Source organism: Cebidichthys violaceus, unplaced genomic scaffold (assembly GCF_023349555.1).
Source record: "Cebidichthys violaceus isolate CVI_PGR_0920_01 unplaced genomic scaffold, fCebVio1.0.p SCAF_16, whole genome shotgun sequence".
Taxonomy (NCBI): Eukaryota; Metazoa; Chordata; class Actinopteri; order Perciformes; family Stichaeidae; genus Cebidichthys; species Cebidichthys violaceus.
In genome coordinates this window covers 382,501-406,625 of record NW_027176329.1, presented here as the reverse complement: position 1 = coordinate 406,625, position 24,125 = coordinate 382,501, and the positions used below count along the sequence as shown (strand labels likewise).

The 24,125-nt window shown below is 45.6% G+C and overlaps 1 protein-coding gene across 1 annotated transcript; it reads right to left on the bottom strand.

The window, feature by feature from the left end:
- Positions 1-466: 466 nt before the first annotated feature.
- ccnd1 (cyclin D1) lies at positions 467-4,280 on the bottom strand. The gene is made up of 5 exons (XM_068710675.1): positions 3,858-4,280; positions 2,282-2,497; positions 1,375-1,534; positions 833-981; positions 467-712 (listed from the first exon to the last, which is right to left on the bottom strand). Exons 1-5 carry the CDS (start codon positions 4,053-4,055, stop codon positions 557-559), a joined length of 879 nt encoding a protein of 292 aa, XP_068566776.1. The 5' UTR covers positions 4,056-4,280; the 3' UTR covers positions 467-556.
- Positions 4,281-24,125: the final 19,845 nt, after the last annotated feature.

Sequence of the window (24,125 nt, the reverse complement as noted above, 5' to 3'; positions counted from 1 at the left end):
TAAAGAAATAAAAACAAAGAAAGCCGCTTCTCTTGAACACACGTTCACAGACCTGAAGACAGACTACGAGGAGCTACTGTACACGACGCTTTGGGATGTTTAGTAGGCAAGTTAAGTCTGCGGAAATTTAAAGATTCCTAGTTTAATATTTGAGGAAACGAGAGAAACAATCGACTGAAATGTCTGTTTGGAGGCTTTATCTCCAGACACACAGGTCATCAACGCTTTCTTCTCTCTTTGACATTTCTGTAGTGTTCGTTTCTTTTCCCGGGGTGGGGGGGGGGGCACTGGCAGGAAATGTGACTTGGGGTTTGCAGGGCAGGGGGGTGGGGCGGGGCGGGGGGGGGGGGGGGGGCAGCGCTCTGTCCCGTCTCGGCAGCCGGAGCGGACGGCGGGCACGTGAGTGACATGTCGGCCATGATAGCAGCCCGGGAAGGAGGGGGAGGGGAGGCCGGGTTCAGATGAGGAACCCCCTCCCCGGCCCGCCCGTCACCGCCCTCTGTCCACAGCTCTCCTTCGATCGTCAGGTCGCCGCGCGGCGCGGCCGTCGGTCCTTTCAGATGTTGATGTCTCTGACGTCTGTCGGGGTGCAGGACAGGTCCACGTCCTCGTCCACGTGTTTGGTTTCCGTCGCGTTGCCGTGCTGCTGGGCCTGCCGCAGGCTGGACTCCAGCAGGGACTCGATCTGCTCCTGACACGACCGCAAGCAGTCCTGTGGACACGGACCGACAGTAAGCGAGGGAGCAAAGGCCGGCACGCCGCCAACATCAAGAGCAATCAATGGCTTTTTACACATTCAAATATGCGTTAGGGAGAAAGTGCGTTTGCGTACCGGGTCACTGCGGATGACCTGCGACAGGAAGTTGGTGAGGTTCTGGGAGGACAGCGAGGCGTCCTGGCTCTTCAGGTAGAGGCCTTGAACAGCTGCCACCACGCTGCCCGCCGCCACCATGGACGGAGGACTGGCGATGAAGTTGACATCTGTGGAAACGACACAAGCACGCGTTACAACATCCACTTCACTACTATGAACAGAACTCTAGTTATTAAACCCCACGAGGTCCTGATCCACGTTCTTACATACTTAACAAACCAGAGCAGACGGATCCCTGTCTGCAGGAAAACAACACATGACTGCGCTCACACATCTGCCCCTCTGAACCTTCAACATTTATTAACTAATAATGACAACATGGCCGCCATGATCAGAATAACACACTAGGTGGAACAGAGCCAAACAACAGTAATCTTTATCTCCAGAAGTCTGCAGAGGAAACATCTCATCTACGAAGAGATGAGATGTTTGAAATACTGCAGATACTTAAACATGCAGTATATTTAGTGTAACATGGAGACATGCTGTTCATATTCTACCTGTAGCACAGAGAGCCACGAAGGTCTGAGCGTGTTTCCTGAGGATCTGCTTGGTGGACGGGTAGATCTTCAGCTTGGACAAGAAGTGCTCAATGAAGTCGTGAGGCGTGACTGAAGCCAGGTCCCACTTCAGCTTGTTGAGAACCAGCAGCTCCATTTGCTGTGGACGGACCAGACCAGAGGCATTCAGACCCAGAAGAACCAGCACTTGAATATCTGCTTTACTTTGTTTTTAAACCATCTTAGTTCATGTGTCTGGATCTCCCTCTTTAGCCCTTCGTGCACAACATATTTCAGCTTTCTCAAAAATGGATTGTGATAAGTTGCTATGCAAGTATACTAGATGCATAATCCACAGATGATGCATCTCATTTATTGATTACCTATAAATACTGTATATACACACACAGTCCCATCAATCCAGTAATACATGTATGTGTCTGTTGTGTGTGAGCTTAGATCGGTAAGTCTGAATATGATTCAACTATGTTTCAGTATCACAAACAGCAGCGTATACAATAATCCGTCACAGCAAATAGAGCGTGAGTGCCTGTAGTTCTTCATGTTCGGCCTGCACCTCGTTCTCGCGGTCACTAGGGGTCACTGTGAGTCCGCGTGTTCTTGGCCGTCACTGAGACCATTCATGAAATCAGAGAGGCCTCGAAGTCGCCATGAGAAAGTCACAGGCCGCCATTCAGCCTGTGCAGCACCGCTACATTAAACCTCCACCATGTCGACCAGAAGGGTTGATCTCAGACACAGGCTGGACTTGTTCTGAACATGGTGACGCTGACAAAGCAGAAGAACTACAAGCACTCTGTAGTTCCGGTCTGTGGTCTCAGTGAGTGCTGCTCATGCAGGCTACTGTACGTGTTATGCAACATCCATGTCTGCAGAACTCAATTACCAGCAGCTCTCCGGGCTGGACCGAGTTGTCCGTGTAGATGCACAGTTTCTCCGCCGTTAACGGAACCGTTTCCTTCATCTTGGACGCCAGAAACATGCACGTGGCTCCCAGCAGCTGTAGTCGTGTTTTCCTGGTGGCCTCCACCGATAAAAATCGGTCCAAATAGTTCATCGCCAGCGGAAAAACCTCCTCCTCGCATTTCTGCTCCTCGCAGACCTGGAGGTGAGAGAAGCACTTATTGGTTGGCTGGAGAAGAACCCCCCCCCCGTTCACATGCATTGTTAAGTCCCCCCCCTCCCCCCCCCACCCCCCCCCACCGGCTCTATAAGTCTCATTCCGCGCACAGCTGTTCGCATTAAATCATCCGAAAATTAGTGGAAATAAATTAAACATTTTGTGCTTTTAATTCACTCGAGTTGAGTTTAAACACCGCGTGCACAGCGCTATTAATGCAAACAATTCACACGTCACCGAGCACATGTAAAATCAGAGCACACATTTATTAAGACATTTATTAAGACATTTATTAACACATTTAATAAAGACAGAAGTGAGCAGTACTAGGAGGAATCAGTCCGCAGTCAGTTCTGACTGAGACACAAAGGTGGCGTCGATGCAAGTTTCACTCTGCAATTTCAACTTCGTCATCTTTTCATAAAATATTTAGAAATATTTAAAAATTACCAGGACGCGCACAACCACCACGTAAATGATCGTCGTCGAGCGCGTGTTCGGATGAGAGTGAAATGTGTCGAATCGAGACTCACGTTTATTCAATAAAAAATGTTTTGTCAGAACGCTGCAGGCGACGCGTCCCGGCGGCTCTGCGATGCACAATTTCAGAAATGAATATAAAATATAAAACCGCGCAGACTTCGATCCAACAGTTGATGTTAATGTCGAGGAGCGTCTGCTCCATCAAACCCGACTGTTGCGCTGGATTAAACTCGTTCACACTTTGACTAAAAGCTCTTTTTCCGGAGCGACCTTCAGTCAGCAGCGACTCTCTGAAGCAAAACAAACTTTTACAGTCGGTACCAGTGGACCGGGCCGAAGCAGCTGCGACCCACCCGGCCCGTGGTACAGGAGCATTTTGGTCTGATTTAACAGAGTTACTGTCATCGCTGCTGATGTTACACATTTTTAACGATATTAATAAAATCCTTCTCTTATACGACAACAAAGATGGCGCGTAATACTGGCACGGGCCAGACTGCATACGTGTACATTGCTGTTATTTTGGAATATTTTCCTCATGTAATTCTATTTCATAAGCGTGTGTAAAATGCAGGCTCAGACATAATCAATAATAACAGTGGACTCAGTCAGTGCGCTCCGGAGCCAATATCTGCTTATAGACCGGAGGACCACCCAGCACTGCGGGACACACTCCACCGCGTTTATGTAACGCGCACCGTGAATTAACGCACATCAGCCTCTCTCACGCACAGCGTTCACCTTTACACTAACTCATCGCGGCGTGGATTCAGCCCGCGAACAACAGCGACAGACTACCGACAAGTGAGCGGCGACACCCGGCCGCTGAAGCCGAAAGTTGAAGTGAAGTCAAACCAACCTCCAGCATCCAGGTGGCAACTATTTTCCTCATTTTGGGCACAATTTCCTTCTGGACGCACTTGAAGTAGTTCGGCGACGGCAGGTAGTTCTCCTCCGCCTTCAGCATGGTGTGGAGAACCCGGTCGTTGAGCAGGTTGACGTCCTGATAGGCTCTCCTGATGGAGTCCACCTCGCAGCACAGCAGCTGGTCCTCCATAGTGGGCTTCTTCTGGTATCAGGGTTACTGTCGCCGTGGATATAAAGCGTGTTCTCGCGCTGGTCCAGAGTGTCTGCGGTACTGAGGAACAGGCTGCGGTCCGCTGCTCTTAAATCACGTTCTTCTTGCTGCGCCGCTGCGAACTGTTGCTCCTCCGGTGTGCGCGAGCCCACTGAAGCACAGGACGCTTCCCTCCGCGAGACAAAAACCCCTGCCTCGCGCTCAGCGCACACGCACACAGGCTCGCACACTCACACACAGCACGCGCGCCCCGGAGAGGGGGTGGGTGGAGGGGTGGGTGCGTGCGATGACGTCAGCTGTTGTTAGGAGGGAGGGAGGGAGGGGGGGGGGGGGGATCAAAGAGACAAGCAGGCTGCTAGGGAGCGCGCGAGGAAGGGATTCTATTATATACATATATATAAGGAAAGAGAGAGAGGGGGGGGGGGGGGGGGACCCCCACCCCCGGGTTTGGAGCTGGAGGTGGGAGGTCCGGGGCCGACTCTGGGGGACGTCTGTCGCCGGTGGAGGTTGGCAGCTCGGCGTCGGTAGGGGGCGATAACGGCTCTACACGCTTCTTCCTCTGTCTTCACAAAGACTCAATGAAAGCAGCTCGCTCTGCACACTGTGCTGAACATGAGGTGAGCACATGGGACAATAGTGCTGCTGCTTCATCTACCTCCGTTCATTCACACTTTACAGCACACACAGGATGAGCTGCAGGCTGCTACAGCAGCTCTGTCCACAAGCACATGATCATCAACCCACAGCTCTATCACATCTGCAATGTAAAGCATCACATGCACTGTTGAGAAGCTCCCTGTGGACCACATAAACCACCCAAAGGGGGACCGTGGTCTACATGGTGCTGGTTGAGATCTGGTGAGTCAACATGTGTAAACGGGAACCCCACAGTTAGCATTTTACCTCCATGTCAAATGTATTATTTGATCAATTATTAAGGTAATTGAGAAGTATATGTGTGTGTGTGTGTGTGTGTGTGTGTGTGTGTACACTACTGACCATTCCAAAAGTAAATCTGCAGTGTAGCAGGAACTGAGTTGAACGTCAGCTTAGTTTACTTTGTAAGGCTGGAGTGCAAATAGTAAAGTTTAAAGACTTTCTAACACACATTCTCTCTCTCTCTCTCACACACACACACACACACACACACACACACACACACACACACACACACACACACACACACACACACAAACGGGAGGAGACTGGAGTTTCACCAATGGGAGGAATTGCTGTTACTAGGCAGATGTCAGCGTAACTTTTCATGTGGGGAAAAGTTACATGCAGTGGAAACATAGTTATTGATCAGCCAATCAAAGTCCCTTAATATATATATGTATATGTATATATAATGTATATATAGTAAGACTGTACTTAATATAGTATAGACTTACACATAATCAGTGCAGACAGTATCTACTGAGAGCTCTGCTTCATACGGGTGTGCTCCTGCTGCTCTGAGACATTCTGACATGTTAACTTGATTCAAAGTGCATCACTGCTCATGTTAGAAGGCAGCATTTAGTGTTGAGTTGAGCACATTTGAATGTAGTTTCAATATGAATTGGAGCTTTTCACATTCCTGGAATTCCTCTCTGGGCTACTGGGTGGACTACCGTAATGCCTGAAGAGGGTCACACCTCTGTGGACATCAGAACACAGCACCACTGTGTTGTAGTTGTTGTTCCAACAACCTGGAACCTGGATCCAAAACACAACATGATTCTGTTCAGATTCATGCATTTGCAGTTTTAAACGTGCTGATTGTTCCAAACATGTACCTTCTGTTTCCCTTCCTTTTCTCTTCATAAACCTCTCAACAGAGTTATGAATCATCATGCATTCACTTCTTACATTGTATTTGTTTTGTTTTGTGATTTCCTCTTTACAACTGGACCTCCCATCAATACCATCACAACCGTTCTTAGAAAAGAATAACATTTTATACAATGATACATGTGTAATTATAAGCCCGTTTGATTGTCTTAGACCCGTTAACAAAGTGTTTATCACTCCAGTACTTTCGTTCATATAGCTTATGTATACCATAACTACTAAGTAACAACAATAACAATAACTACGTTTTCATCAAATTCCTATTTTATTTAGTTGTTTTAAGATTGTGTTGGAAAACAGAATCTCCTGCAGACACAGAGCGTGAGGATCCTGGACCCATCAGTACTTCTGATCCCCTTCATGTCCCCTCATACATGTCTCTTCTCATGTCTTCTTCTCTGTCCCGCTCATGCACAGACAGATAGAGGCTTTCTACTGGAAACAAAGGGAGCAGGAGCATGTGACTTTTGCAGTGAGGCTCTTCTAGCAGCTTTATGGTAACGGGTAGGCAGTGTTAAAGGGACAGCAGAGAGCACAAACTGCTTCAGACTACTGATCGCACCACGGAGCCCACGGCCGGAAAGAAACACGTCAAAGACTGAACCAGGGTTGTTCCTTGTTGCACACTTGCACTGTCCTTATTGTCATTTCTTCAACTCATTCAGACTGATGTAAGCACTTGTTGAACTGACTTGACCACACAGGCTTGAATACAGTGTTGATTTCTCTTCTGTTGATTCAGTTTTTCTTGTAGAGCGGGTGAATACATGTGACTACTTTCTATACATACATAGAACTACAACTCTGCAGCCACGCTAGCAGCAATATAAGACTCTGATGCTATCTGTCAGATAATGACTCTCAGCATCACAGATGAGGAGTGAGGACAACAGAAGACTGATGGGAGAACCTCCATTCCTTTACTGTGTACGATCACCTGAGAGCAACAGATCCTTTCTGCACACAATTGTGTTTCATCTGAAGTGAGCAGCTCTCGACCACACACTGTGAACGAGCTAATACAATGGTCAATGGTTGATTTGAGAGGTGACTCTAAAGGAGCCGTATTAAACATTGTGAACATTAACATAGCAGATAAATAATGATTTATGTAAGGATAGAGTCGAGTAACGTCTTCCTGAGACACGTGAGCGTGCCCCACTGGTCAGCTCACAGCTGGTAAGGCCGTCACAGCACACCCTCAGGTTAGCACTGTTAGCACTGTTAGCATTGACATGTTGAGAGCCGTTTAGAGGCAGTCAAAATGCTCCTCAGGCTCTGTGCTCGGTGCTCGGTGCTCGGTGCTCGTTGGTTTGTTTCTGTGACTTGAAACACGTAAACGAAACATCAGTTGTCATCGTCTCAATGATTCATTCATTCCATTTAGCAGTTCTCACTTTCATTCATCAGTGGGTTAGTGTGTGTGTCTGTGTGTGTGTGTGTGTGTGTGTGTGTGTGTGTGTGTGTGTGTGTGCTCACTCATCTCTCCCTCCTCTATGGTATTTGTAACCCCCCACTCCCCAATTGTACTTCTTTCATGTGCCCTTCCAACACCATAGTTGCCCAATGATTTGTCATTAACTGTGTAAAAGCCTATTTGTTACACACACACACACACACACACACACACACACACACACACACACACACACACACACACACACACACACACACATATTCATTCGTTGGATAAGGAAGCTATCAGACTGCATGCCTGGCATACCTGCATGCCCCAACAAGGAGCAAATGGGTTCCATGGCTATTTCTTGTACTTCATCATATTCCTGATTCTGTTGCTTACTGTTTTTATGTATGTGAAACAAAATGGACTTTGCTATCTTTAATTCCTGCGACAAAGAAATATTGTAGAACAGTCCTGGTTATTCTAGTATCCTGCCTTCAACTAACCCTCAGCTTTAATACCTAAAAGCAAAGCAGTGTGTGTGTGTGTGTGTGTGTGTGTGTGTGTGTGTGTGTGTGTGTGTGTGTGTGTGTGTGTGTGTGTGTGTGTGTGTGAGAGTCTGCAGGAGTGTTGAGGTGGTGACATTTGTCTTCACCCTTGTTCTATGTCCAGCTTTGAAGTCCTGATGCCTCTTCATATTCTAAATATGACCTCCGACAACACACACACACACACACACACACACACACACACACACACACACACACACACACACACACACACACACACACACACACACACGGTAGCTGTGTGAGGGCTTCCCTTCCTCCAGCCATCACCCAGAAGGACTGAGTGAAAGAGAGGAGGCAGAGAAAGAGGTTCTTTCCTGTGAATGAAGCTCCTTTCTCTGCTGAGGGCAGGTCCACAATGACCCTGTAAAGATGGATAGGGAGATTGTCCTGTGAAGTGATCCGCGAACACAGATAGGCGGGGGTCAATCCGGGCGTGTGTGTGTCCGTGTGTGTGTGTGTGTGTGTGTGCGTGTCCTGCACCACAACAAACCTAACAGCACCTCTGGTCTGGCTAGATGGGTGGGTGCTATAGGGCCAAGGGCAAGGATAAGAGGAGAACCAGCACAATGGGTCAGTGGGAGTGTGTGAGGGGGGCAGGGTGGGTTGGAATGCATGCATCCCATATCACACACAACTTGAGTCTACAGGGGGCTTTGATAAGCATCTCTACATGAGACTCCAGCTGACTACTAAGCTTTGACCAGCTGACACACTCTTACTCTATGAGGCTTTCACAGCACATTTCATCTCAGTGTAACGCATTATGTTGACAACCACTTGTACCCGTTAATGTTGCTTTCACCCTGTGCTGTTCACACAGAGCCTCAGGTAGTTCCTCTCGTGATTCCTCCTGTGGATAGGAGAAGAGGACAGTTAACATGAGAGCTCACAGCCCTCGTGGCTCAGCAGGACACAGGACTCAGGTAACACAAGGCCTCAATGCGCATATGAAAGTGATGAATCAGCCCTTCTGATCTTCCCAACGCTTTAATGCGAAAGGGACTCGTCGCAGCATTTAGCTCGTTTGAATGTGAACACGGCAGTTAGTGGGTCGGTTCACTGCAGTGTTGAATGCTGGATGAATGGCCACCTAAACAGAGACCAAGGCTACATCCTCACTGATATGTTTTCATTTAAAATCAAAAACGATCTCCGTCCACACGGCGTTTCAGCATCGTTTTAGAAATGATCTCCGTTCAGACTAACACTCCTGAAAACGAATATCACGTGACCATTCTCGCACACTGGGCATGATGGTGCCGGTGTAAACAGGAAGTAGATTGGTTGCTTAGTTCAAAAATACAACAGAGTAATAAAGTAGTCTTTAATAATGGAAGGTCGTGTTTGATACTTGAGATCTTCTAAAATCTTCCTCTATGAACTCAAACAGACACTTTTCGTGGAAAGTTTTAGAAGTTGTATTTTTCAGACTTAGTCTCAACGCGGCGGTCTTGCTCTCTCTCTCTCTCTCTCTCTCTCATCTCATATTTACAGTAGAATCAACACATAATGCTTGACTAGATTATGATCCATTAATGTGGTCAACACTCGTTCCCTCTCGGTTCCGTCGTTTCTGTTCTCACTCGTAGCTCTGCTGGAGGCTGAAGTCTGTCGTAGAGCAATCAGTGTTTTGTTCCTTTATAGTTCATTTGAGTGGATTTCACAATAGTTGGGATATAATAATAATAATAATAATAATAAGCATTAATAAGAAAAGGAAAGTCCTCCGTTTTGTGTCCGTCGTCCTCAAAGCCACTAACCTGACTTCAGACGTCTCCGTAGGTCTGATTCCTCCGCTGGTCACGCCGCTCACTGATCGCTCCACTAACAGCTGCTTCCTCCGTCATGAAGCAGACTTTAACTGAACAACAGCTGCTAGTAAAGACAACACGGTCAGTAACACCTGTAATCAGTCGTCCGTGTTGAATTAACCTGGTAGATAATCTTTCATCAAGGCTGTTGTTGTTTTTCGTTGTTGGGACTTTCCTTTTGTTTTCTATACACAATCACAGTAATGATGTTAACTCATGAACCAGACATAAAATCCTTTATTGACCGAGACGAGGGCGAGCAAAAACAAAAAAGGTTGTCATTGAACTGAACAAATGTAAATTCATGTAAGGTTTTAGTGTAAAAAGCTAAATAGATAAGAAAAAAGTGTGAGAAGGGGAATGTGCAGAAGAAGAGAAGTGAAAGTGAAACTAGTGATGATGTAATTCCAGCTTTAGCACTGTGTGTGTGTGTGTGTGTGTGTGTGTGTGTGTGTGTGTGTGTGTGTGTGTGTGTGTGTGTGTGTGTGTGTGTGTGTGTGTGTGTGTGTAGTCTGCTGTCCGTATGAGGAGGCCTGAGTGGGTTAAACACTCATCATCATGCGTCTCCTGTATGAAATGGATTTACCAACCGTGGAAAAGGAGCTAAAGAGGGAGAACAGGAGCAGGAGCTCTCAGGGTATGAAGGAGCAGGACAGACACTACATTCCAAGAACCTTCTCCAGAAACAGCTCCGAACATGCCCAGTCTCTGGAGTCAGCCGCTTTCTTCACCTGGGAAAATCACTGTTTGTTGCACTCTGTTCATCTCATTTGCATAGATTTGCATAGATTTTGCATTCTGCCGTCAAAGTATGAAAAGTATCCCTGGAACCATTTGATCTTTAATCACCCGGAGCGCTTCACAACACCGTGGAGACCCTGACCTCCGACTCCATTAATGAGGAGTTACATATTCAGCAGTTTGTTTTCTGACCACACATTAAACATGCACACCTTTGAAAGGACTCATGTCGACCTTTCGTTGACCTGGTGTAGCAGCAGTCGCTGCCTGACTGTTTGTCTTATCGGGCAGTTGGCCCAGAAAAGCCCTCAGTAAGTTTGTTTAATGAGCAATGCTTCCGTTTTCCTCAAACTGTATCCAGATCTGCAGATGTGGAGCTGATAATGACTCCCTGTAGCAACAGCCACGGGCTGAAGGTGTGCACTGTAAACATTACACACCGCCTGTCACACTCATCCAAGCCCAGCTATATCAATACTCGTCACGTTCAAGATGTGACCGATGCAGATATAGAGCAAAAGGAAACATCAAAGGAGTGATTTAATACGCTGTGGAGGGTGTGGCTCCTTTACTTTGTTCACAACATACATTAAGAGATAGAGAGCACCTTCTGATTTCTTTATTTCAAACATCATATTTTAATGTATTTAATATTCGCTAAGTATGGTGATTATTACTGCTTATAGCTGCATGCACTATCACTGTCAATCTCTGTTGTAAAACCAAATAGACACACACTGCTGTGTACAACAGCAGTGTGTAGAGAGCACAGACCACTTCATTTCACGTGTTCAGCAGGACATCTAGTCACAGTCAACTCTTCATCACAACATGCTGTAAACGTTGGTTTTAATGTGACTCTCAGCTCCAGCAGTTAATGACACAGACTCTACAGTAGCATGGAGTGATCTTTGATCTGACATGCTACTGTCATGAACGAGTTCACAAAGCATCCTCAAGCAACCACAGCAGGTCAGGACATCGTTAAACGGCACAAACAACAGCAACAGTGCTGACGGAGCTCAGTGTTTACCTGAGGAGGAGCGTTATCAAGCGTACACCACCCGATGAGTGCAGAGTGGCTGTAAGGGAGCCAGTGAGGCTCAGCAGAGACGCTCACTTCACTTTCTGTGGCGCAGAAATCTCTACCATGTTGAACATTTCACCGAGTGAGATTGGCCTTTTGCTCTCCATAAGGAATAATAATGAACTATATTTAATATAAATAATGGTGGAGGAGTTGAGGCGAAACCAACAGGACTGGTTGAGTCAACTGTCAATCAACTGAGGCAGCCGTCACTCACACCTACCACACACACTTAGCGCTCGGCGCTCCCCTCGTGACATGTAGGTAGAGGACTGTGGGAGCGTTTTGGTGGATTGTTTGAAGGTGGAGCAGTTTGGAGGGCTGGGAATACTTGTGGTTTAGTGGAGGCGGAAGGAAAAGAGTTTCTTTTGCTTCTAATTTGACAGCATGCCCTTAAACCTCCTGATTACCTCGTTCACCGTGCCACACTGTTTATGAATGTTGAGACACAAGAAAGAGCTTTTGGGGTTAAGTGTGGCGTTCGCGTTCTGTGGTCGATGCATTCTTCTCCCAATAGGAATGCAGGATATTTGGAGAGGTGAAGTTCTGATCCCGACCAGAGTGCGGGTGGCATTTGCTTTCTTGACTATCGTCCGTTTCTGGTGCCGGTAGTTCAAGCGTCTCCTCAGCCGCATCCTGCAGCTGTCTGCTCGATCCCGAGCTCTGCGAAGCTTTCTAGCTCTTTCTACTTGTTGTTTGCGTCGGAGCCGGTTTAGTCATTTCTTGACTTTCCTGTACAAGTTTGCTTAAAACCTGTTTGGACCGCTTTACCTCTCCTGACACGTCTTACTGTAGATACAGGGTCAGTGTGTCGGATGACCTTATGGACATCACTCTCTGGTCACATGGTAAACTGCATGTCACCTCCTCACTACCTGTACTCCTACTTCAACCTAACCTCAAAAAAGAAACCAGGATTTCATGATAACTGACTTTTTACAAACTAAAAATGTGTTTATTGATGTAATTGTTAAGGACTGATGTTTTGAATATGAACAGGTTTCGATTATTACATTTAGGTCTTCACACTAAGTACACAGAAGGAGAGCAGAACTGCAGAGTTTGTGTATATTAATACTTATTCATAATTAAATAGCACTGGCATGCAAGCAGAGACAAGCATGTGCATCAGCTGTCAGCTCACTGCTCAATGACGGCGTATTTGGGGTGATGTTAGTCACATGTTTGTGTTTACATCTGCACCCTGCTTCAGGAAACAGAGCCTGTAATTCCTCTAGCTGTTCCTGGTCTCCTGCAGGACCTCCTCCCCGGTGGACACACCCTGTCAGAAGGGTGAGCCCACACACCTTGCAACGTAAACTAGGGGTGAGCTGCATACTTGTACTTTATGAGGACCAATATTTGTAAATGAAAAAGAGAACTAAAAGCAACCAACATCCTTCTCCCTCTTGGACCACAGAGGGGTCTGTCAGCCCAAACCCGACTCAGAGTTTAAAACCAAAACCTCTCAGAAACTCCATTGAGCCACTTGTGTCCCCAATGCCACTCTTTCTTTTGGTACCCAGAATGCACCATTGAAAAACAAAACAAATACTCAATAAGTTACAAGCAACCACTGCAGGCTCTGGATGGAAACGTGTGAGTAATGTGTCACCAGAAGCACGTCAGCGTGTCCATCCCGGGATCCATATCCAGGATCCGGTCCCGGTGGAGCGGAGAGCCTCACTGTCGCTGTGTTAACTGTGTAAAAGCCTATTTGTTACACACACACACACACACACACACACACACACACACACACACACACACACACACACACACACACCGTAGGCACAGCCTTCGGGGACAATTTGGGGGTTGAGTTTTAAGGACACATCAGAGACTAGAGGAGCCGGGATCAGAATGTCAATCTTCTGACTGGAAGACGACCCGCTGAGTCACAGCCACCCCCTGCTGCTGCATTCCACTCACCTGGGACTGGATCCCCATGTGGGCGTCGGACTGCTGCACCGGTCCTTCAGGGCTGCTACAACCAGCTAGCTGTTAGCTGTTAGCTGATAGCAGTAGCTACAGAAGGGAAGCGTACATCTGGAAAAAGGAAACTTGGACTCTGTTGTAAAGGCCTAAATGAAATAGATTATGAGTGACGTGTTCACAATTATTATTTTCTATGCTACTCTATGGCTCTATGCCAGCTTGTGACAAATCATTGACTGTTTGTACCGTACAGTGGTGACTTGAAGGCACCGTTGGACCGACGTCACATCAACATTGTATTCTGGTTGTTGATTGGTAACAACCCAATCCTTTGAGGCATAATGTTAGGAGGTTTGGCCAATCACAGGTCAGCATGTAGCTGTATTACATCATCTTGATAGAAGACGTCCCACAGGAGCCCGTCCTGCAGCTGAGGCATTCAATCACATACATATTTTATAAATAATACTGAGATTTGATAAAGCTTTATTTCAACCAATTACTCTTTTCATATTTTAGGAGATCTCCTCTGATCCATATTAAATCAATCTATCTATTATATATACATTATATATATTATATAACTATATATACCACTACATATACCACTGTATATATATATATATATATATATATATATATATATATATATATACCACTGTACATTCATCACTGATACTCATACTTTAACATGTCATACTGATTTAACAGTAGTTCACACATCATTGTTTTTATCAGCCCTCTTTAAAAGGATTACAAAAGTAAAGTCTGTATCCGAGTACTTTTACTTGTGACGTCCTTTAATTAACACTCACTGCTAGTGTGAGTAGAGACAGTCCTAGCTCACAGCAAGGCTTTATTAACAACAACAGTGAGACCTGTAGACCTGTAGACCTGTAGACCTGTAGACCTGTAGACCTGTAGACCCTTCCCTGACCTTTTCTCAGCACTCAGATGGTTTAGTTTCTCTGCAGCACTTGGTGTGTTTTGACAAAACCCCGTAACTTGTAATGCTCGGGCCCACCAGAGGCGCGGTGTTGAGTTTTGCACGTTCTACTGTTTCACATCATGAGTCATCATCGGTTTCCTCCCACACTCCCAAGTCGGACATCTTGGAATGTTTGTAGACTGTCGTCTGTGCTTCTCATCAGTGGCGCTGCTCCTGAACAGTGAAGGTGTGCAGACAGCACGGAACCTGCAGTAGTGCCCCTCATGTGGTATGCACACACACACACACACACACACACACACACACACACACACACACACACACACACACACACACACACACACATACACTTTCAAGAAGGGTTTCGGGGGAATTTAGGAGAATTTTGTCTTTTACTCTTTGCTGACTGCTTTTAGACAGGATGAAGGTTCATTGCCCTGGGCTGTGGTCTACCTCAGCTTCCCCCTTGACCGAACACACACACATGCACAAACACACACACACACACACACACACACACACACACACACACACACACACACACACACACACACACACACACACAGAGTGGGGGTGGAAGTGGTAAAAAAAACTATGTTGAGCCATTTCTGCATCTACGTGTTTGTACGTGAGTGTGTCTTCTACTACGGGAGACCCCTCATGTTATGAGAGAGAGAGAGAGAGAGAGAGAGAGAGAGAGAGAGAGAGAGAGAGAGAGAGAGACAGAGAGATAGAGAGACAGAGAGATAGAGAGAGACAGAGAGAGAGAGACAGAGAGAGAGAGAGAGATAGAGAGAGACAGAGAGAGAGAGACAGAGAGAGAGAGAGAGAGGGAGAGACAGAGACAGAGACAGAGAGAGAGGGAGAGAGAGAGGGAGAGACAGAGACAGAGACAGAGAGAGAGGGAGAGATAGAGAGAGAGACACAGAGACAGAGACAGAGAGCGAGGGAGAGCTAGAGAGAGAGACACAGAGACAGAGACAGAGAAAGAGAGAACAGGTAAATGCATGGCGAGCCGTCTGGTTGCCGTTACGTCGTCAGCGTTCTGTGATTGTCTGTCTGCTGATGGAGGAACACACCCACCTGAGCGTCAGAGGGACAGGATGTGATCATCCGTCCAACACTTTGGTCGACAGTGAAATGTCTCAACAACGTCTGTAATATATATGTACCTCATACAGATATATCAATACTCCCACTGAGGATGATACTGCATCTTCATCCAGAAGACCAGGAAGGATTCAGAAGCTCAGGAACCTTCCCGTTTGTTTCTGAAAGAGGAACCAATTTCTCTTCTGGAGATCTTTGTTAAAAACACATTTTGTAGTTTCCTGACTTGAGAGAAAGACAACAGAGCTAGTGAGTGAATGAATGAAGTAAGAAACAAAATACTATGACACAGTCCAAAGTAACACTGCAGAGAGGTGTGGAGGTCTCACAGCCCTGCAGTCACTGTTTGCCTTCATTTGCCATAACTATGATCTTTCCCTAGTAACCATACAGTAGGTGCCATGCACAGATATCGTAGAAAGGAAGTATCTGACTCAAAGAAGACTCCTCTCACGAGGACTCATTTCCCTCTGCTCTTCTTGTTTGCAGTGATTCCTTTCATCCATTAAACACCAGAGTCACACCGCTGACAATATAGACTCCACCTTCCTTTAGCTGTTGTTGGACTCACTTCTGGAGTCTACGAGGACACAGGGACAAGTCAGTGTCCTCTGAAGGCCATGGTTCTGATGAACTTGAATAAGTTGACAAACCACTTCAGTACTGCTGAGCACCCACTGAACAGGAACACCAGGGAAGTGATGGTCGTGGCTAAAACTCACTGACAATGAGGTCAGAAGACTCCTAATTAGATATGCACAGCAATGTGTGTCATGGCCAAAAACTTTGTGTGTGTGTGTGTGTGTGTGTGTCTGTGTGTGTGTGTCCCAGGACGACCTTCTGAGCTGACCGTCCTTATTGATCCCAGCAGCTGCTCCCTCACACTAAACATGCTCTGCTGCTTAATTCCTCTCTGGAATCATGGTAATATGGACTATTGATTGTGGAGCAGAATTATCAGTCTACACACAAGGACATCCAGCGTCTGACACAACAAAGCGCTGAGGATTGATTTGTCCTGTATTCCCAGCCTTCTGTTCTATACTGTAACATAATCCCACGCCGTGTCCATGACGTCTCTTCAGAGATGTTTCAAGTGTGACAGGAATATGTATTTATACATGACCGATTCGGACTTCCACTTATAATCAAAAGCTATTGGTTATCCTGCTTCCTTAGCTGTGGCTGACTGTGAGTGTGTGTGAGTAAGCACACAGATATGAACCGCAGCTCCACCTGCTTGTAATTCTCTCTCTTTCCGTTTGTCTCTATGTCTCTCTCCCTTTCTCTCCTCCTCCACCCACACTGTGGCTCCTCCGTCACCACATCACAAGCAGGGGGAATGCAGTGAGCACGCGGAGAAGGAGACCCTCCGCACTGTTACATGTTTGCTCCGTGTTTGCTGCGTGCATGAGTGCCCGCTGCATGCATGTGCCCTGTTGAGTGTTTGCTCTATGTTTTTGGAGGAGGAGGGAGTGGATGTGTTTCAGCAGCAGGATTGGGACAACCTCTTTGAGTCCCCAGCATGAACAATAGAAGTACAAACGTGGTTTTGAATGAACAGCATCTTTGTTTTGTTTAATTTATTCATCTCATGTATTTCATTTTGGGGTTAGTTTTGCTTTGTTTCTTGTTTCGATGATCTCTTTATGTCTTCTAATGATCCACATATGGTTACAGCCAATGGCTTTCTAGTTTGATCATTAAAACATTTATATGTTACATGACGATGTCAATAACAAAAGGGAATCCATTTTAAATGACAAACGGAGTGATGTTTCTCAGTTTGACCCAGGCTGTTTAGCACATTTTAAACTGCACTTGTTCACCTCCATCCTCCTCTTCCCTCTTTCTTATAGTTTGCTTCTGTCTCTGGGAGCCTCGTGTTTTCGACAGTCTCTGCTAGACAGACCAGAATGCCTTTGGGGCGCCCACTTCCTCCCACGGTGCCCTTAACTCAAGTATGATTGGTCCTGCTGCCTTTCATCTCGGCTCAAGCCTCAATCACAGTGTGTGCATGTGTGAGAGGTGTGTTCTCTGGTGGGGGATAGTTCAGTGTTTGACTGAAGCATACAAGAGCTGCTGTTAGGCATCACTACTGTGGGAAACATGGCTTACTCTCCACCGAATGAGCCGCAACCCCGTTTACACCTGCTATATGTCATCTGTATCTGAAAACCTTATTGGATCAGGAACAAATACAGTGATGCAGCTGTAAAATACGTACAATACATTGATGCACGTAAAATACAGTGACGCAGGAGTAAAATACAGTGATGCAGGAGTAAAATACATAAAATACATTGATGCACGTAAAATACAGTGACGCAGGAGTAAAATACATAAAATACATTGATGCACGTAAAATACAGTGATGCAGGAGTAAAATACAGTGACGCAGGAGTAAAATACAGTGATGCAGGTGTAAAATACATAAAATACATTGCAATCAAGATGCAACGGGATTGGGCATCTGGAGGTGTGGCTGACATCTCAACAGTCTCATTCCTAAGAAAAAATATATTACATATATATATATATATATATGTGTAATATATACTAAAAGACTCCTAAGTAAAGAAAAAGAAGTTCTAAAAACTATGTTCAGATTAGTGGAAGCAGGAAAAGGAGGGAAAGAACGAAGGAAACAAGGAGAGAAGCAAGGAAAGAAGAAATGTTTGTATTTGATCATCTAGAAAGTAAGCAGTAATTACAGCTTACTAAAAAAGTACAAGGTGTAACTTCAAAATGATCGAGTGATCATACATGCATTTCTGCTGATGTTGTATGACAGCAGTTTCATAGTTCTAAGTAATTATCATCGGAGAAGTTAATGAAAGTCAAAAGAAAAGTCTTTGTGTACTTGTTTGTGTACATGGTGTATGGACTCTTCTATCTACTGAGTCAGAACAGTGTGTTACTCTAACTGTGCTGTGATGACGCTGACACAGCGTATTATGGCCTGTTATTATGGCTTCAGCCTGCAGAGTGGATGCATCGCTCCGTCACGTCTCTCCGTCACACACTTTGATACCAACAATTGAGGGGAATTAGCAGAAGCTTTGTGCAATATGCCGGTTTTTAGAGCGGCATATGTGCGGCCTAATGAGTGTCCGGGTCAGGTGGCCAAACGGAGGCCGGTCCCTGGACTGTCAGTCTGATGTCCATCTCCTCATTCACCTGCTAATAGGATCAAAAGCAGGAGGGTCACGGCCGGGCAGCCAGCGGGGCGTAGGCTAATGCAGAACGCGCGCCACCCTCGCCCATCTGCCCCAGATGGACCGCCGAACCCTTCCTTCACAGATTAGGAATATTACTCACTACTTCATGTGGGTGTGGATTGTCTGTAATTACCCGATGGACCATCTCCAGTAAGTTTTCCATTGTTTGCTCTCGACTTTCAGGATGACACATCTCCGTGGATTATCCCCCCTCACACCCAATTATCCTTCAGGAGGGCTGGGGGCTGCTGATAGTGTCAGCCCTGAGGTCTCCTTTCTTTGAGGAAGTTGCACTGTCATATTAAATTGCATAAACTCATGATGTTTTCTTTGTAGAAGTTCTAGTTCTCCTCTTCTTAATTCTTCACTTTGGCATCATTCTCCACTGCAAACCTCCTGCTCACCATGATCCCACCTCTGCTCCATACTCACCATCAACAGCACTAACCCTTTATGGATCCAGTGGATCACTACCGAGCAGGTACTGGGTCACCTTCTGGCCATTTATTCTTCTGAAAGGAACAACGTTCTCTGACCAGGAGAAATGTTTGTTTCCATGAAGCTCAAATAATGCTGACCATTGTCTACATAAGGAGAGACAGCAGTAACTGACCTGAGCACACTGTTGGTGTTAATGGTGCTACGAGTGTTTGTATTTAACGATACCAGAAAACGTGCATCAGAGGTGTTGATTTAAGTACATCGTCACCATGATGACCGACATGAAGAATGACGTTGATATCATCGTGATATCAGCATTTCTTTAAAATTTTAAATATCTACTTTCACCACAACAGAAGGGAAATGTTGAGTTTCATTTATTTCTCAAATATCACTATCAGTCAGACAGTGGCCACAGGAAACACTGTCCTGTAATAATGACCATGAAACAATCTACAGTAGAAAAGGCTATTATTACAGTTATTCACTGTTAAAACAGAAGTTGGTGTCCCGTGTAGATTTGTCGTTTAGAAGAAGATCCATTCTTTTGAATAATATTCATGGTAATATCAGTGTAAAGAAATCATTCAAAGAGATTGAATCATTTGAAAGGATGACTCTCGTAGTGTCATCATGTACACATGCACATGTATTTCCAATGGTTGAGCATGCAGGCATCTTGCAGTGCTTATGAAGCCAAGAAGCGTCACCATATGGCGGAGCAGCAAGTCCAGCAGAATGAACATATACAAGCTTGATATAGTGTCAGCTATGACACAACGGCTCCTATAGAACGGGCGATACACACCCTGCTGACGCACCGTGACACAGTATGCTCACACACTTTAATGTCCACAGAACACAAGCAGGAATCCTCCGATCGGGTACATCTTCACCAGATTAAACAGGGAACCAAAGCACCCACAGGACAGAGTTCAATCAGCCGTATCAGAGGATGAAATATGAGGCTGGGTGATCTGGCTCCCTCCCATGTGATTATTGAAGTTAACGGGACCACAGATGCTGGACGTATTGATTATCACACATCTATCAATTCAACCGTTTGCATATCTTTATTTAAGCAGGAGCCTCACTGACACCACATGTCTTCAGGAGCGTCCCAGCTAAGACAGCAGCACCACGAGTAAAACAGGAGGTCACATACAGCACACACTATTATTAAACCCAAATAACATGGAACGTGTCAAACAGATCAGAACGACAGCAGTCAACACAGCGTAGCATCAGACATGCAATAGAGTCAGCCAACTAACACATAAGCCACTCGTGAAGCCTTTAAGATAGCAGCGGTGCTTTTAACCGGTTTGGAAAGTTCACTTTGCATTTCTGAGGACATTGCCAGGTTCATTAAGCGCGTCTGACGGCAGCATTGATCCGTCAGGTGGGAGGAGGTGAGACGCTGGCTTGGAGCTTCTGGCCAGGCTCTTAGTTAAGTGACAAATAAATTGAATGGATCGACGTAACTCCTCGTTTCACATGGAGAACGAACCGCTTCGTTGGACCCACTGTGTCCCACCCAGCCTGAGTGTGCTCTCATGGTCTTTATTCTCGGTTCATGATTACGTCGATATATAGATATAGATATAGATTACGGCGCATTATGTTTCGTAGGTATAATGCTGGATGAGACCAGCCTTAAGATCAAAACTGAATTGAGTTTTACGTTGAGCTATGAAAGGGTTATCATGATCATGACTTGAATAGCAAATATGTCTCATAGGGCTTGTTATTCTGATAGACGCACTTTATTTTGTCATCTCAACGCTGTTTTCTCGTGATTACAATTGAAATATCTACCTTCTCTAATTACATTTACTTGTAGTGAAAAGTGAAATGCATTTATACGTATTTTAAAATACCACAAGTAACATATAGCATATAGTAGCATATATGTAAAGTCATCACATACGACATGCTGTTTCTGTTGTTTCACCTGAGAAAGTCACTTTGTGTTTGATGTACAAACATTAGAATAAGATCAGGAAACATAAAAAGAACATGAATCTCTCTCAACATCAAAGTTAGAGACAATTAAAAAACAACATTCTCAGATTACTACTTATTAATCAGCAGACATAAGATCATTACATAACACCTCAGCCAATCCTATGCTCAGTTGGGTCATCGGCTGTACCATTGTGCTGCTGGATTCTGGCCCATATGGCAGCAGAAGCCAGGATACAGGCTCACGGGATTAACCCGTAGAATAACACACGGCTAATGAGCCCAATAGTCCATGATTATGGTTTTAGCTGAGTGAGAGACAAAGAGGTGATCGAGCTAATTCCAGCCGGCCTCACCGCTGTTCATTACTGATGTCTGGCTGAGGAACAGTGGCCCTCAACGTGTGGCCTGCAGTAAACACCAGGCCTGTGAGTGTTAAGCTCCAGCATTGTGTCTCCAAACAGGCCCAGATGGTCTGTTCTGCTGTTCTGCTGCAGACACTGCAAACACACTCGGGCCTCATCATACATCACGGACTGTACGACTGTACGGAGTCAACGAGCTCGATGACATGGAATGAAACAGGAAACACATCTGGGCACAAGGTCTGCTGTAGAAGTCAGCGATATCTGAGCAACTGGGTATTTGAGCCAGATGTCATATTTCAATATGATGAAGTACATAAATATACATCAGGCATCAGCAAAACCAGTGGGATGTAACTAAGTACATGTACTGTACCTTCCTCCAAAGAAGAGTTACTTCATAGTATCTTTATATATTTATATTACATTTAATAGACAGTTGTTGTTTACTGTCCACACTCTGATATACAAAACATGAGTTTATGAAATATGATACGTTGTTACAGATCAATCCACCAAATGATATCATATAATAATAATAATAATAATGATAATAATTAGTTAAAATATGTTACAACATTAATACACGTCAGTACATCAGTATGATGATCCAACAATATGCTGTGTGATAGGATATCACTGTCACGGGGTGGTGTGGCCGACCCAAACGCAGACGTGACCAGATAGTAGAGTGAGAACAGGTTTTAATGAAGCGTGAACACAACGGGAAACTTAGGGAGTCTAAGGGCGTGAAGGTGAGAACCGGGCAGAACCAGGCAGACCGGGTAACCGGGAGGATGGACCAAACTGGTGAGAACGACAAGGTGAGAATAACAGATACAGAACTCAGCATGAAACAGGACAGCCAGGAGACCGAGCAGCTGAAACGACAATGGTCCAGCAGCGAGTGGATGAGGACCCGGGGTAGATATCCCCCAGCTGCCTTCCATCTACTCATCATCCAGCACTGCTGGATGATGAGTAGATGGAAGGCAGCTGGGAGGACTGGGCAGGTGAGTAGAATGAGTGCAATCAGGAGGGAGCCGGGAGGAGACCAGGGCGGAGCATCTAGCCTGGCTCTGTCCAAAGACAACACAATCTGTCTTCCAGCACATATAAAGCTCACTTATTAATACTGGGAATTGTATCAGTTTCACCTGTTTTCTTCATGCTAAGCTAGGCTAACTGGCTGCTGCCTATAGCTTCATATTTTTCTCTTCATATTCATTTTTTCATCTCACACTCACTATTGGTGGCTCCACTGTCACCCCCTCCTTGACCCCACACCCTTACTGTCACTTACTGCTGCAGAAACACTAATAAGTCCAGTGTGTTCTGAACTCTGCCGCCCGCCTTCTGACCAGTACCACTCAAGGGCTCGTATCAGTCCTCCATGACCTCCACTGGCTCCTGGGGAAACACAGGATCAAGTTTGAGACAAGGTCCTCGATGACCTGACTCTCCTCTACTTCTACGACCTCCTTCACCAGCAGTCTCGGTGTGACTTACATGACCTTATTCTTTCATTTTATTCTGATCTTCTCTGTCTATATACAATACCTTACAGCTGGTTTTTCAAAGCATCTTTGAGAGCTCTGAAAAACATCATATAGGTATGATGTATTATAATTATAATTATTGTATTTACTGGACAGACATGAGTGGTATGGATCTGAGTAAATAAGGCTATTTCCTCAAATGTAGAACCGTTTCACAGCTGATCAGATCTTAATCAGGAACAATCACTGAATGTGACGGCCATCACCATCAGTGAATATGATTCGATCTATAGTCGTCATGAGAACACATTAGAAATACAAGAATTAAATGAACACAGAAACATAATCAAACATGAGACAACGATACATCAGACTGAGCAGCAGTAGTCTATGAATATAGTGATTGTTTCATTGTTAGTTGGATGAAAGGAAGAGGCCAGCACCAGCAAGTCATTGTTCAGCAAGAGACATAGACCTCATAACGTTTGCTGTGATGCAGCTCTCTGCTTTAGATCTGCTCAGCCAAAGTAATGTGGCCCCTGATTTGCATTATCTTGGATCTAGCCTGAGTGCAGCTGCTGCTGGGTTATGTAATATGATGCTCCATATGTTCCACATGACTAATTACACTATGCAAAAGGAGGAGTGAAGAGGGAGCGTTGGGGAGAAAGGGGAGGAGAAGGAGGACCAAGAACAAAGATGAGGAGGATGAGGAGACAGGATGGGTTTGGGGAGATGAGGATGAGAAAGAGGCTGATGAAACAGAAAGAATACTGTCATTAGTTCCTGTTCCTTCAGCTTATATCAACAAGTGTGATCACCCTTGCAGCCTGTGTCTGCTCCTCTCCGTTCCCACTGTTCTCCAATCAGTCCAAATTGATTGTGATAGCTGCGGTCCTTGACCTACTTTGAAGAACAATAGCCCCCCCGTGGCTGCTTGGGACATTCTGATGGTTTGGTTTGGAGGTCACCCAGGCTTGGACAGCGCAGGGCCGGCTAGAAAAAAAAGGTGGGGTGCAGCCTAACCCCCACACCACCAACCTCTTTGACCCCCAGTAACAAAGACCAAACGAGCAGCTCCGAGGAGTGTCCAGACAGTGACGGGCTCCAGC

Excerpts from the sequence above, each read along its gene's own strand:
- ccnd1 (XM_068710675.1), bottom strand. The coding sequence starts at position 4,055 with ATGGAGGACCAGCTGCTGTGCTGCGAGGTGGACTCCATCAGGAGAGCC. Across the intron at positions 1,535-2,281 it reads TCCAGCCCGGAGAGCTGCTG|CAAATGGAGCTGCTGGTTCT; the intron begins GTAATTGAGTTC and ends GTCCGTCCACAG. Across the intron at positions 713-832 it reads AGGTCATCCGCAGTGACCCG|GACTGCTTGCGGTCGTGTCA; the intron begins GTACGCAAACGC and ends CCGTGTCCACAG.